General features: G+C 45.7%; 1 protein-coding gene across 2 annotated transcripts in view; it reads right to left on the reverse strand.

Moving 5' to 3' along the window:
- Positions 1-12,475: 12,475 nt before the first annotated feature.
- Positions 12,476-14,834, reverse strand: part of PPP1R12A (protein phosphatase 1 regulatory subunit 12A) — a 116,165-nt gene continuing 113,806 nt past the window's right edge. For both annotated transcript variants that reach the window (XM_077265366.1, XM_077265367.1), the window contains one exon: positions 12,476-13,668. In XM_077265366.1, coding sequence (XP_077121481.1) covers positions 13,582-13,668 — 87 coding nt within the window. In that variant the 3' untranslated portion in view covers positions 12,476-13,581. The remainder of the gene's footprint in view (positions 13,669-14,834) is intronic.

Raw genomic sequence — 14,834 nt, forward strand, 5'->3', positions numbered from 1 at the left:
CGCGTTTGGAGAGCCCCTGATGTGCCTAAACAGTGGAAACACCCCAATTCTCACTGAAACACACCCCTAACCACACCCAAACATGCCCCTAACCCTAATCCCAACCACACCCCTAACCCCAACACACCCCTAATCCCAATCATAACCCTAACCACACCCCTAACTCTAATCCCAACCATAACCCTAACCACACCCTTAACCCTAATCCCAACCGTAAATGTAATCCAAACCCTAACTTTAGCCCCAAACCTAACCCTAACTGTAGCCCCAACCCTAACTTTAGCTTCAACCCTAACCCAAACTTTAGCCCCAACCCTAACGGGAAAATGGAAATAAATCCTTTTAATTTTATTATTTTTCCCTAACTAAGGGGGTGATGAAGGGGGGTTTGATTTACTTTTATAGCGGGTTTTTTAGCGGATTTTTATGATGGGCAGCTGTCACACATTAAGACGCATTTTATTGCAAAAAAGTTTGTGTCTCCACATTTTGAGAGCTATAATTGTTCCATATTTTGGTCCAGAGTCATGTGAGGTCTTGTTTTTTTGCGGGATGAATTGACATTTTTATTGGTACCATTTCGGGCTCGTCCCATTTTTTGATCACTTTTTATTACGATTTTTGTGAGGTAGAATGACAAAAAACCAGCTATTCATGACTTTATTTATTTTTTCCGGGGGGAGGGGGGGGCCTTTATACCGTTCCGCGTTTGGTAAAATTGATAAAGCAGTTTTATTCTTCGGGTCAGTGCGATTACAGCGATAACTCATTTATATCTTTTTTTATGTTTTGGTGCTTTTATACAATAAAAACTTTTATATAAAAAAGAATTATTTCTGCATCGCTTTATTCTGAGGACTATAACTATTTTTTCGCTGATGATGCTGTATGGTGGCTCGTTTTTTGTGGGACAAGATGACGTTTTCAGCGGTACCATGGTTATTTATATCCGTTTTTTGTTTGCGTGTTATTCCACTTTTTGTTTGGCGGTATGATAGTTGTTTTTTGCCTTTTTTTTACGACGCTCACTGAAGGGGATAGCTAGTGGGACAGTTATAGGTCGGGTCATTACGGACGCGGCGATACTAAATATGTGTACTTTTGTTTTTTTTTATTTAGGCAAAGAAATGTATTTATTGGAACAATATTTTTTTTTTTCTTTATTTAGGAATTTTTTTTTTTTTTTTTTTACACATATAAATATTTATTTTTTGCTTTGTAACATTGCCCCGGGGGAAGGGGGGGGGGGGCATCACTATATGAGATGAGCGATCTGACAGGAACTACAGGATCCAGGGCCTGCAGGGAGGAGGTAGGAGACCCTCTGAACAACGTGATCATGACGCGATTCCGAGGGTCTCAGGGAAGCACGCAGGGAGCCCCCGCCCTGCTTCCCTATGCTGCCGTAACGCTGCAATGTTTGATCGCAGTGTTCCAGGGGTTAATGTGCCAGGAGCAGTCCGTGACCGCTCCTGGCAGTGCCGGATGTCAGCTGTAATAATCAGCTGACACCCGGCGGTGAGCGCGGTTGATAGACTATAACGTACTATCCCATCACTGGGAATTAAGTCCCTGGTCACCTCGACGGGATAGTACGTCATATGGGATTAAGGGGTTAATTATTTTGTGTGACATCTCTCTGATTTAAGGACATAAAAATTTAAAAAAAGTTTAAAAATTGCAAAATTTTTGCCACATTTTTCTCAAATAAAACACAAGTCATATCTAAGAAATGTTACCACTATCATGAAGTACAATATATCACAAAAAAAACCAAAAAAAAAAACACTGAAGCATTTCAGAGTTATTACCTTAAAGTGACACTGGTCAGAATTTTAAAATTTGTCCTGGTCATAAAAGGTGAAAACATGCTTCGGAAGTGAAGGGTTTAACGTCATTAGGGCATTGCTACACTGCTTAAAAAAAAGGAGATTTTTGTGTACTCACCGTAAAATCTTTTTCTCCGAGCCAATCATTGGGGTACACAGAACCATGGGTGTTATGCTGCTGCCACTAGGAGGACACTAAGTAAACAGAAAGATTAACTCCTCCTCTGCAGTATACACCCCTTCACTGGCTACAATTCAACCAGTTCAGTAGTAAAGCAGTAGGAGCATGAACAAATGACAAACCATGTCAAAACCAAGGAAGTAACAACAAGCCAAACAGGCTAACAGGGTGGGTGCTGTGTCCCCCAATGATTGGCTCGGAGAAAAAGATTTTACGGTGAGTACACAAAAACCTCCTTTTCTCCTACGCCTCATTGGGGGACACAGGACCATGGGACGTCCCAAAGCAGTCCCTGGGTGGGGAGCAACATATGCTAATACCCCATGTACCACGGGCTTATGGCTAAGGTACTGCCGATTGCAGAATGCGCCTGCCAAGGGCGGCGTCTGCAGAAGAGAAAATGAATGTGGTAATGTTTGGTAAAAGTGTGCAAACTGGACCATGTCGCAGCCTTGCAGACCTGTTGTGCTGACGCCTGGTGCCGAATGGCCCACGAGGCGCCCACCGACCGAGTAGAATGGACCTTGATCCCTGCTGGGATAGGAACGCCTTTGACACAATAGGATTCTTGAATAGCCGACCGAATCCATTTGGCTAGAGTAGCTTTGGAAGCGGGAGAACCCCTCCTTGGTCCCTCTGGAAGCACAAACAGGACATCCGACGTGCAGAAGGGAGCAGTACGAGAGACGTACCGCCGAAGAGCCCTTACCACATCAAGAGTGTGCAGAGCCTTTTCAATGCGATGGACTGGTGCCGGACAGAATGAAGGCAGAACAATCTCCTCGTTGAGGTGGAAAGAAGAAACGACCTTGGGCAGAAAAGCAGGAGAGGTCCTCAATACTGCCTTGTCCGGATGAAAAATTAGAAACGGAGGGCGGCAAGAGAGTGCAGCCAGCTCCGACACCCGTCTGATGGACGTAATAGCCACTAGGAAAACTACCTTCCAGGAGAGGAAGGTCAGGGAAACGTCCTGTAGCGGTTCGAAGGGAGTCTCCTGAAGAGCTCCGAGGACTAAATTAAAGATCCCACGGATCCAAAGGCATTTTGTAGGGAGGCGCCACACGGGAAACTCCCTGGAAAAAAAAAGTCTTCACCAGCAATCGATTGGCAATCTTTCGTTGGAAAAGGACTGACAATGCCGAAACCTGACCCTTTAGAGAGCTGAGTGCAAGTCCCGACTCTAGTCCAGATTGGAGAAAATCCAAGATGGCAGGGACAGAAAATACCAGAGGAGATCGCCCTTGTGCGTCGCACCATGAGAAGAAAATTCGCCAGGTACGGTGGTAACTGCGCATGGATACAGGTTTCCTAGCCCTGATCATGGTGGAAGACACCTTGGGAGTGAAACCCGCTTGGCCTAGAATCCAGGATTCAACGGCCAGGCCGTCAAAGACAGGGCCCCTGAGTTCTGGTGGTAAATCGGGCCCTGTGAGAGAAGATCCACGCGATCTGGAAGACGCCAGGGGACGTCGGCGACCAGCTGAACCAGTTCCGCGTACCATGCTCGGCGCAGCCAGTCCAGCGCGACGAGGATCACTGGTACCCCCTCTGCCCTGATCTTGATGACCCTCGGTAGCAGGGGAAGAGGGGGAAAAATGTACGGGAGGCGGTATTGACACCACGGCAGGACCAGGGCGTCTACTCCGATGGCCCGTGGATCGAGTGACCGTGCAAAGAACTGTGGAACCTTGTTCAACCTGGATGCCATGAGATCCACATCCGGGGTCCCCCAGCGATGACAAATCTGCTGGAAAACCTCCGGGTGAAGGGACCACTCGCCCGAGGTGAGACCCTGGCGGCTGAGGAAGTCCGCCGCCCAATTCTCCACACCTGGTATGTGGATCGCCGAGATGGGCGAATGGTTGGACTCGGCCCAACGCAGGATGTGGGACACCTCGAGCATGCGGGTTCCCCCTTGACGGTTGATGTACGCCACGGCCGTGGCGTTGTCGGACTGGATTCTGACGGGGTGACCAGCCAGAAGATGGTGAAAATGGAACAACGCTAGCCTGATAGCTCGTATTTCCAGGAGATTGATGGAAAGGTGAGACTCTCGAGTGGACCACCGCCCTTGTGCTGTGTGATGGTTGAAAACCGCCCCCCAGCCCATGAGGCTGGCATCGGTGGTCACCACCAGCCACCGCACTGGGAGAAAAGACCTTCCCTGGATTAGGGAGGACTTCAGCGTCCACCACCTGAGGGTCTTCCTGACCTGTGGGCACAGAGTGAAGCGGCAGTCGAGGGAGGACGGGTTGCAGTCCCACGCCGACAGTAGCGCATGCTGTAGGGGACAGAGGAGAAATTGCACGAATGGAACCGCTTCCATGGCTGCTACCATCTGCCCGAGAATGCGCATGCTGAAACGGATGGAGTGGGAGACTGGACAGGAAAGACTGAGCTCCCTGCTGCAAAGCCAAGGCCTTGTCTTGAGGGAAAATGACCAGACCGCGAGACGTGTCCAGTGTCATCCCAAGAAAGGAGATCCGTTGGGCCGAAATCGGAGAGGATTTTTCGAAGTTTATCTTCCAACCCAGCCGAGAAAGAGTATCCACCGTGAGAACGACTGACTCTTCGCAGGGTGGGTAAGATGGACCTTTTATCAGTAGGTCGTCCAGGTACGGAAGTACCACCACTCCCCTGGAATGAAGAATGGCCATGGCAGCCGCCATGACCTTCGTGAAGACTTGGAGCGGTGGCGAGACCGAAAGGCAAGGCCACAAACTGTTCTCAGCAAAATGCGAAGCGGAGGAACTGCTGATGCGGAGGAAAGATTGGGATGTGGAGATAAGCATCCTTGATGTCTATGGACGCCAGGAATTCTCCTTTTTCCATGGACGCGACCACAGAACGGAGGGATTTCATTCTGAAATGTCGAATTTTGACAAATTTGTTTAGAAGTTTCAGGTCCAGAATCGGACGCAGCGATCCGTCCTTCTTTGGGACCATGAATAGGATCGAGTAGAACCCTTTGAACCTTTGGTCTAGGGGGACCGGAATGATGACCCCGTCCCTTTGTAGTGCCCGTATGGCCTGGAGAAAGGCTGTTGTCTTCGATTTGGGAGGGCAAGACTGGAAGAAGCGTGTAGGGGGGGGGGGGAGGAAAATTCTATTTGTATCCGGTGGACACCAGTTCCCTGACCCACTCGTCGGAAATGACTGAGAGCCAGGCTTGACGGAACAAAAGTAGACGCCCTCCTACTTTGTTGGTGCCCCCCGGATGTTGCAAGGAGTCATTGAGTGGAGGATCTAAGGGATCTGGATCCCTTAGATCCGGTTGGTCTCGGTCTGGGTTTCCAGTTATGGTTAGGTCTGTAAGAGACCTGGGGGCCTCGGTCACCGCGCGAGCCTCGTCCTGATGTGGAGGCAGAGGATGTAGATGACCAGTTGGTATTGTTACGAAAGGGCCGAAATCGGGATTGTTGTTGATACCGAAACAGCCGGGTAGGCTTTTGTTGGGGGAGAAATTTACTTTTTCCCCCGGTGGCATCCGAGATTATTTGGTCTAATTTTTCTCCAAATAAACGACCAGCCTGGTAGGGCAGAGATGTAAGAGCGCTTGGAAGCCAAATCTGCTCGCCAATCCCTGAGCCACAGGGCTCTTCTAATGGAGATTGCATTCGCGGCTGCCTGAGCAGCGCAATTGGCTGCCTCTATTGAGGCATTGACTACGAAATCCCCAGCCTGGGCTATCTGGTTAGCCAGGTTGATCGCCTCTGGAGGTAGGTCGCTTACTTGGATGGTCGTGGAAAGCGTCTCGGCCCAAGCGACCATAGCCTTAGCCACCCAAGAGGCAGCGAAAGATGGGAAGAGAGGCTCCTGTGGCCTCGAAGACGGAGCGAGCCAGATAATCAGACGGTCAGAGGGGTTCTTAACCGAGGAGCTGTCTGACAGGGACAGGATGGTTTTGGAAGCGAGATGTGACACAGCAGGGTCCACTGAGGGGGACTGCAGCCAGTCCTTGATTAGTTCCTGAGGAAAAGGATATTTGGCCTCGGGCTTTTGACCCATGAAGCGTTTATCGGGACGGTCCCTATGTTTTTGTACAATCTCCTTGAACTCAGGATGTGACAAAAACCTTTTGGACACGTTTAGTCTTTTTGAACGACACCACGTGTTCGGGCGTAGATACGGATTCTTCGGCCACCTTCAGGGTCTGGTTGACCGCTTCGATGAGAGAATCGAGTCTCTTGGGAGGTGGAGGAATCGTCGGATTCATATTCAGAGTCGTTTGGGTTGTCTGGAAAAGGGGACCGGGATGCGGAGCTCGCCGACGCTGAAAAACCAACTGGCCCGTGGTCAGGGGATGGAACATGGGTACGTTTTCTGGAACCCCGAGTAGAAAGTGACAGAGTACGCCCCCTGCTGGTGGACGGATCCGTACCGTCGCCCGAATCCTCTGCGGTCTGACTTGAAGGGGGGCCCCGGAGGGAGTCAATTGCCCTGACTAGGGAAGCCATAGATCGTGACAGAGAAGCTGCCCACTCAGGGGGGCTAGGCTCTACAGGGTCGACGGCGGCGGCATCATCGGCGGCTGCACAGAAGTCGGGACACAATCCGCACACAACGGGTTACTGTGAGCTTGGGGCAGGGCCGTATTGCAAGTGGCACATACAGTGAAAAACACTGTGCTTCTTGTTACCCTTTTTAGTCTCCTTGGATTGAGACAGTGTCTTTAGACACAGAGCAGGGCAGTAGACGCAGGGAAAGGGTTAAGCTTTCTTGAAGCAGCTTACCCACGGTCCTGTGCCAGTGTCCCCGGGGAGGAATGTAGCCGTGGCGGTTCCAGGTCAGCGTGGGCCACCTTGCAGAGATGACAATATGGCCCCCGAGATCTGCAGGGCGCCTCTCGTCCCAGACGAGAAGCGCCGATATAGGGGGCAGGGTTACAGCCGTGGGAGGGATCTGCCCACTGCGGCCTACTCCGGCTGAAAAGCCGGGGACTAAATTTCCGGCCTGCCCGGCGATGCGCGGCGGCCGCAACAGAGCGCCGCTGACCACCGCAGACCCCCAGCGCCTCTCCCCAGGGACTCTGCCGCACAAGTACCGCCGGCGTCTGTCCCCATAGAGCTTCGGAGCGCAGGAGGGATGTGTACTCACAGTGCCCTCCGGTAATGCAGGTCCCCGTCACCTGCACGCTCCATCCATCCTGTTGCAGTTCCCATCCATTCAGCTTCCATCCTCTTCTGTCAGACCATGGAATCCTTTTGTGCAACGCCATGCAGTGTGGGCCTTGTCTGTCGGGCCCCCGGAGAGGTACATTAGAGCAGGCTCTATGTACTCGCCGTCTTGCAGGGGGAAGGGAGATCGGGAACAAAGATGGAAACCGTCGCCCCAGTAAAAATTGGCGTGCTCCAGCGTCGCAGGAGAGGGACGGGGAGGTATACTCGCCGTGCTCGCCTGTTGCTGGTTTGGGGGAGAGAGGGCCCTATAAAAAGGATCCGTCGCCCCCTTCACTCCGTTGAATAAAAAATAATAATTTACAGAAAAATAAAAATTAAAATAAGAAAGTTGGGGTCTGAAAACAGACCCAAGTGCCTCCTACAGACTCTAAGCAAGAACTGGTTGAATTGTAGCCAGTGAAGGGGTGTATACTGCAGAGGAGGAGTTAATCTTTCTGTTTACTTAGTGTCCTCCTAGTGGCAGCAGCATAACACCCATGGTCCTGTGTCCCCCAATGAGGCGCAGGAGAAATAATGGGAACACTTAAACAACAGAATATAACTCCAAGTAAATCAAACTTCTGTGAAATCAAACTGTCCACTTAGGAAGCAACACTGTTTGACAATCAATGCGAGCTGTTGCAAGAAGGCTTGCTGTGTCTGTCAGCAGTGTCCAGAGGCTGGAGGCGCTATCAGGAGACAGGCCAGTACACCAGGAGACAGGCCAGTACACCAGGAGACAGACCAGTACACCAGGAGACAGACCAGTACACCAGGAGACAGACCAGTACACCAGGAGACAGGCCAGTACACCAGGAGACAGGCCAGTACACCAGAAGACGTGGAGGGGGCCAACCCAGCAGCAGGACCGCTACCTCAGCCTTTGTGCAAGGAGGAACAGGAGCAGCAGTGCCAGAGCCCTGCAAAATGACCTCCAGTAGGCCACAAATGTACATGTGTCTGCACAAACTGTTAGAAACAGACTCCATGAGGATAGTCTGAGTGCCCGACGTCCACAGATGGGGTTGTGCAAACAGCCCAACACCGTGCAGGACGATTGGCATTTGCCACAGAACACCAGGATTGGCAAATTCACCACTGGCGCCCTGTGCTCTTCACAGATGAAAGCAGGTTCACACTGAGCACTTGTGACAGCCGTGACAGAGTCTGGAGACGCCGTGGAGAGCAATCTGCTGCCTGTAACATCCTTCAGCATGACCGGTTTGGTAGTGGGTCAGTGATTGCATGGGGTGAAATTTCTTTGGATGGCCATACAGCCCTCCATGTGCTCGCCACAGGTAGCCTGACTGCCATTAGGTACCCAGATGAGATCCTCAGACCCCTTGTGAGACCACATGCTGGTGCGGTTGGCCCTGGGTTCCTCCTAATGCAGGACAATGCCAGACCTCATGTGGCTGGAGTGTGTCAGCAGTTCCTGCAAGATGAAGGAATTGAAGCTATGGACTGGCCCCACCCGTTCCCCAGACCTGAATCCGATTGAACACATCTGGGGCATCATGTCTCGCACCATCCACCAATGTCACGTTGCACCAGACTGTCCAGGAGTTGGCGGATGCTTTAGTTCAGGTCTGGGAGGAGAACCCTCAGGAGACCATCCACCGCCTCATCAGGAGTATGCCTAGGCTTTGTAGGGAGTTCATACAGGCACATGGAGGCAACACACTACTGAGCATCATTTCCTGGTCTTGAGGCATTTCCACTGATGTTGAATCAGCTTGTAATTTCATTTTCCACTTTGATTTTGAGTTTCATTCCAAATCCAGACCTCCATGGGATATTCATTTTGATTTACATTGATCATTTTTATGTTTTATTGTTCTCAACACATTCCACTATGTAATGAATAAAGATTTACAACTGAAATATTTCATTCAGTGCTATCTAGGATGTGGGATTTTAGTGTTCCCTTTATTTTTTTGAGCAGTGTATACACAAGCCTAATTTTACTTTCTGAATAATTCCTGTGCAGTAGCTATGGGACAATCTGGAAAGCATTCCGAATTTCCCATGCTAAACATGCAGGGCAATAAGCGATAACTTACTACATACATCCAAAATTCTCTATCAAAAGATGTCCGAATATATTTAGGTACAATCCTTTTTTCAGACAACTGTGACAATGATACTTATGAACCAGCTGACTGTTCAGTAATGCGTAACACGATCAATCTATAGTAATATATTAATTCTAAGTTCCTATGAAATCAAATTAAGTTACTTTTTGACATCTTCGCCAATCGCTTCTTCCAGTTGCATATATTCCTTCAGAAATGATCGCTCCATTGAGTTCAGAAGGATTAATTGTTTTTTGTAGACATAAAATTTAAAACTTACTTGCATAGGTGGATAGTTTCCCATGTTGCTCTTAAAAAAAATATTAATGTCCTGGGTTCCATTTACACCTTTTTAAATGAATTTTAGCCGCTATTACATTGCTAAGACAGCCATTCAGAGATATGACCACCATGTAATATCGGATTTCTGCAGCAGAAGTGCGTGCCCAGCCACAACTATATAATGTATGAAGATATGTTCCCCTGATGGTGTGAGAAGGGGGAATAATAATTTATATACACATGCATGTATTTTTTTTTAAATAAAGGAGGGAAGAAGTTTAGTGTGCCCGCTCCTCTAACGCTCACCCAAGAGAATCTGTTAGAGGTGTCTGGCAGTGGCTTAATTCTCTACCCATTCAGAAGGCTCTGCCCTTGGGAAAATGTTAAGGCTAAGTTCACACTAGGCATTTTTACTGCTTTTTATGCTAATTTTCAGCTGCTTTTTTACAGGACCAGTTATGTCTATTAGATTTCAGAAGTCTCATGCACACACTGTCATCAGTATTGTGTGTTGCACTTTTTTTTTTTGCTTTTTTTTTTTGGACAGAGCATGTCACTTTCAGTGTTTTTTTTTTTCCAGCATTTTTCACCCATTGAAAACAATGCTGACAAAATGGAAAAAAAAGAAAAAAACGCAAATACAGCAGTATATGAAACGGATTTTTCCAAATTTACCATCTTGTCTTGGACACCTGAGTTGGCAGTTTGGATTAGTACAGTTTAATGAAATCTGTGATAAACATTGACCCACAAAGGTGTGAAATTGAACAATTAATTTCACACCTTTTTGGGCCAATGTTTATCACAGATTTCATTAAACTGTACTAATCCAAACTGCCACCTCAGGTGTCCAAGACAAGATGGTAAATTTGGAAAAATCCGTTTCATATACTGCTGTACTTGCACGTTTTGTTTTTTTTTTTCATTTTGTCAGCCTGTGGCTGACAGAGGTGTGAGACTGCACAATGCGTGAGCAACTCCATGGCTGAGCAAAGTGTGAAAGTTAAAAAGTGTCCTACATGCACTGCCAGGGTCTTGGGTAAATTTCAAACCAATTCATTTCCCTCAGCAGTTATATTTGTATGTGTATTTTTCCAGTGACATATGTCTAGTATTGGTGACCCGTGTTCATGCTTCTAAGGTGGAAGCAAAGCTGAGCTTTGAGATCCTGAAAAACACACCAAAATATGCATCTACACATTTTGAGTGCAGGTTTTGCAGCAGAAAAAAATGCAGCAAAAACGCCTAGTGTGAACTTATACCTCACTTAAAAATAAATAAATAAACCAGGGTTTTCAAAGATCCAGAATTACAGAGTGGGGAGCCCTTTTCAGTAACATGAGTATAGAAAATAGTTAATCCAAGGGCAAGTTATATGCAATACTTTGACATTTGTTCCCTCCTGTAGATGTGGTCTGCTATCTGCTAGCCAAACATCTGGGATGTATCCCTTGGCTTCCCCAGTGAATGTCAGGCTAGGCTGTCCTTCGATAGGTGAACATAGAAGTAGTGACAGCAACCAGATTACCATAAGGTCTCACTTATTGTTTTCTCTTGTTATAGTTTTAATATGCTTAGCAATGCACCAGCATTATGGCTTACAATGCCCTGAAAAAGTATTTATAGCCCAAGAAATTTTCCATATTTTTTAATGTTACACCCACAAACAAATGTATTTTATTGGAATTATGTGACATACCAACACAAAGTAGCCATTATTTGTGAAGTGTAAAGATATTCTACATGGTATTATAAGTATTTTAAAAATATAAATCTGAAACTTATGGTGTGCATTTGTACTTACCTTGTGTAATCAGCAAAATATTTCATATCTTTGCTTGTCCTATATGGATTTCATGATAAATTTGTAGAAATGAGCGTGACTTGATCCAGGCTTGTACTATGCAGAGGCTAACAAGCATTTTAAAGCTCAGTATTAAGAAAGCTAACATGGTGATGCACACAGTTAAAATACTTTAATTCATTTTTATTTGTATATGTCAAAATACACTTTTCTCCAAAAGATTAGGTTTGTTACTAGTTTCATGCAGATACAGAGCCTGCTCAGTACTACCAATAAAATCAATGTAGCACAGTAGCCAATCTGTTTCAGATAAAGAATAAATAACCTAAATATAAAATACTAAATTAGAAATATATTTCATCATTCTTCACAGACACCCAAGCTTTACCAAGTACAGTCCACAATAATTAAACTTGCATCTCCAGACAGCCATATCAGCTGCACAGATTGGTTTTGTTTTTTTACTGATCTGCATCCTCAAGATGCAAATCCCTAACACCCCACATACATATTAAATGAATATAACAAAATCCCACAAACTATCTTTGTACCTTAAAAGTCAAGAATCCTGAGCTTGGCAGTAAAAGAGAGGCTGTGTATCTCCATAAAACATAGGAACCAACAGGAGGACATAAAGTTTGGATACCCAAAAGAAAACAAAACCCACAAAATATAGGCAGTAGATCACAATGACCTTTTTTTTGTTTTGCAAATTAAAGGGATACAAATTCACATTTAATATAGTATACATTATAGTCAACATTACAATAGCGGCTGCAAGCTTTACAATTTACAGTTTTGTTTTAATTACCAAGCTTTTTCAGTGGATTAGATTCATGTGCCAGTATTACACTGTTCATGGGTCAGTGAAAATATAAAAGCGAACAAAACAAAACAAAAAAAAAAAAACACAAGAAAGCATCAACTCACTTAGCCGTATACACATACATATTTATAATATTGGTTACTTTCTGCAAAAAGGCCACGGAAATTTAGAAAATGATATGATGGTGGTATTAAAATTACATGCCTTCTGACATGGCAACAGTGCATTTACACAACAGAGTGCATGTTAGGAGTATAAGCATAGTGACTTCACTCTGGCTAGCACTAATGATATTAACAGTACTCAAGGAAACATGAAATGTAGTGAAATAATAATAGGAGTTTAATAAGAATTGTGACTTAAGAAAATAACAGATTTTTTTTTTTCTCAACAGCTACAATTGAAGTCACGCCTCTGTAAAACAGACAAGATATCATAAAATGACTGAACTTTATTAAGATCACTATTCAGGAACATTCTTTGACCTGGAGTAACAGACGTTGCAGAGAGGCCAAGCTAGGCATGCCACACAGTGGTATGGAAAGACAATAAGGATTCTCCATGTATACGTATATATAGACATATGGTAGCATATCTATATATAGTTATATACACGCACGCACACAAATATATACACACGCACTCAGTACCTGCTAAAATGAGCGAAAGCTACAGTACTGAAAAGCTCATTGAAGCCTTCTTATAAAAAGAATGGAGAGCGAGGGGGACCATACCTAGTTTTCCACTGAGAAAATGCACAAAACGATAAATTCAACTGCCCCAACTAATAGAAGAGTAGTCAAATATATGCAGTACAAGAAAAAAAAAATGGTGCCTTGGTGCTGTAAACCAATACATTAATTTTTGGACTGTCATCTGCTGAAATACATATTCCACCAAGTCTTGCCAGTTTGGGCTTGATAAAGCCACTGGCAGTTTCTGCAATAAAACAGCCTATAAACAGTGCATGAAAAAAAACAGATGGCAAACGCAGTTAAAACCTCAGTTACACAAAAGTAATAAAAAAAAAAAAAACGTGAAGGGAAAGGTCTCGTCTGTGGCACAACATAAACTGTGTAGTAGCTGTCTTTTGTAATAGCAGAAAGCTTTTGGATTGCAAAAGGCTTATGTACAACTAAGGCTTACTGGTTAAATACAGGAGGCATCTGGCCTTGAACACTTTCCTTGCACGATGTCACTGTAAACAAGAATTCATAGTCATTTATCTCCCCAGCAGCCACACTTTAATACAAAACAAAGATTTCTGTACAAAAAAATAAAAAAAAATAAAGAGGGAGTTTGGCAGGATATCTGAACGTTGCAGTCGCCAAGTAGTTTGCCCCCCACATATCCAGTGACTGCCATGTAATGGTCCACTGGAGTAACTTGTGTGCAATGCCGGGAAATTGCTGCTGTCGGAGCCATTTATTTGGAAAGTTTGCTTATAACTCTGATTAAGGCGCCATTCTCATCCTTTAACCGCTGGTTGTCTGCTTTCAGGTCAGGTAACATCTAAAAGAAAAAGACAATAAAGATGGTAAAATGCGTGTTTTTCAGATTCATATAGAAGCCATACTGAATTGTAAGCCTGGGTCAGTCCTTGCGTTTTTATGGTAGTTTAGCATTCCTTGTAAAAAGCACTGGCAACTTTCCAAAACTGACCACCAGCTAAAGCTTTCTGGACACACTTATTTTAGTCAATACTCGTATGAACCAATTCCGGAGCAACTTTTAGGAATTCTGTTTCTTGCTATTCTTCTGTTTTTTCTCTAAACATATGAATACACTGACATCTAAGGCTACGTTCACATTTGCGGTCCTCGTCGCAGCGTCGGGCGCCGCAGCGGCGCCGCATGCGTCATGCGCCCCTATATTTAACATGGGGGCGCATGGACATGCGGCGCACTTGCGTTTTGCGCCGCATGCGTCGCTGCGGCGCCCGCGTCGGGGCGCAGAGGACGCAGCAAGTTGCATTTTTGCTGCGTCCAAATTCAATGAAAAAAACTACGCATGCGGCGCAAAACGCAGCGTTGTGCATGCGTTTTGCTGCGTTTTTATTTGCGTTGTGCGTTGCGGCGCCGACGCTGCGGCGCACAACGCAAATGTGAACGTAGCCTAAAAATTACTTTTCCCTTTTGCAAAGCGGAGACGTCCACAGTCAATGATTGGTCAATATCAGATAGTGAAAGGACACATCCACAACTTAGTTACACCCATCCGGCTAAGAAGGGGAACAATAGAAGCAATGCACGTCACAGTAGATGCTTGAGAATTGGACAAGTATTTACCAAAATACACTTTACAAGAGCTGACAAATCTCTTCGAGAAGATCAATATGGTCTTGGCACTCTTCTGACACAGAGAATAGACGGTTGGAGAATGAAACAGGTGGGCTAGTTTAGGAAATGATCCCTGAACAGTGTTCCAGGTCAGACTTATTTCCATCATACGTCTATGACCAGCTTTGCTTTATACAAGACACACGTGAATGCCCAGGCGGCAGTACTTGGACACAGTCATATAACCATGGGGTATTACAGGGGAAGCTAAAATATCAGGAAAAGCCAAGGTTTGGACAAAGCCCCAAATTAGTATCGATTACCTGAAAGAGTCACTTTTTTTATATTAACCAATAGTACACTTGAAAAGAAGACCTTGTAATATACTTTATTAGAGAA

This window comes from Ranitomeya variabilis, chromosome 5, assembly GCF_051348905.1.
Source record: "Ranitomeya variabilis isolate aRanVar5 chromosome 5, aRanVar5.hap1, whole genome shotgun sequence".
Classification (NCBI taxonomy): Eukaryota; Metazoa; Chordata; class Amphibia; order Anura; family Dendrobatidae; genus Ranitomeya; species Ranitomeya variabilis.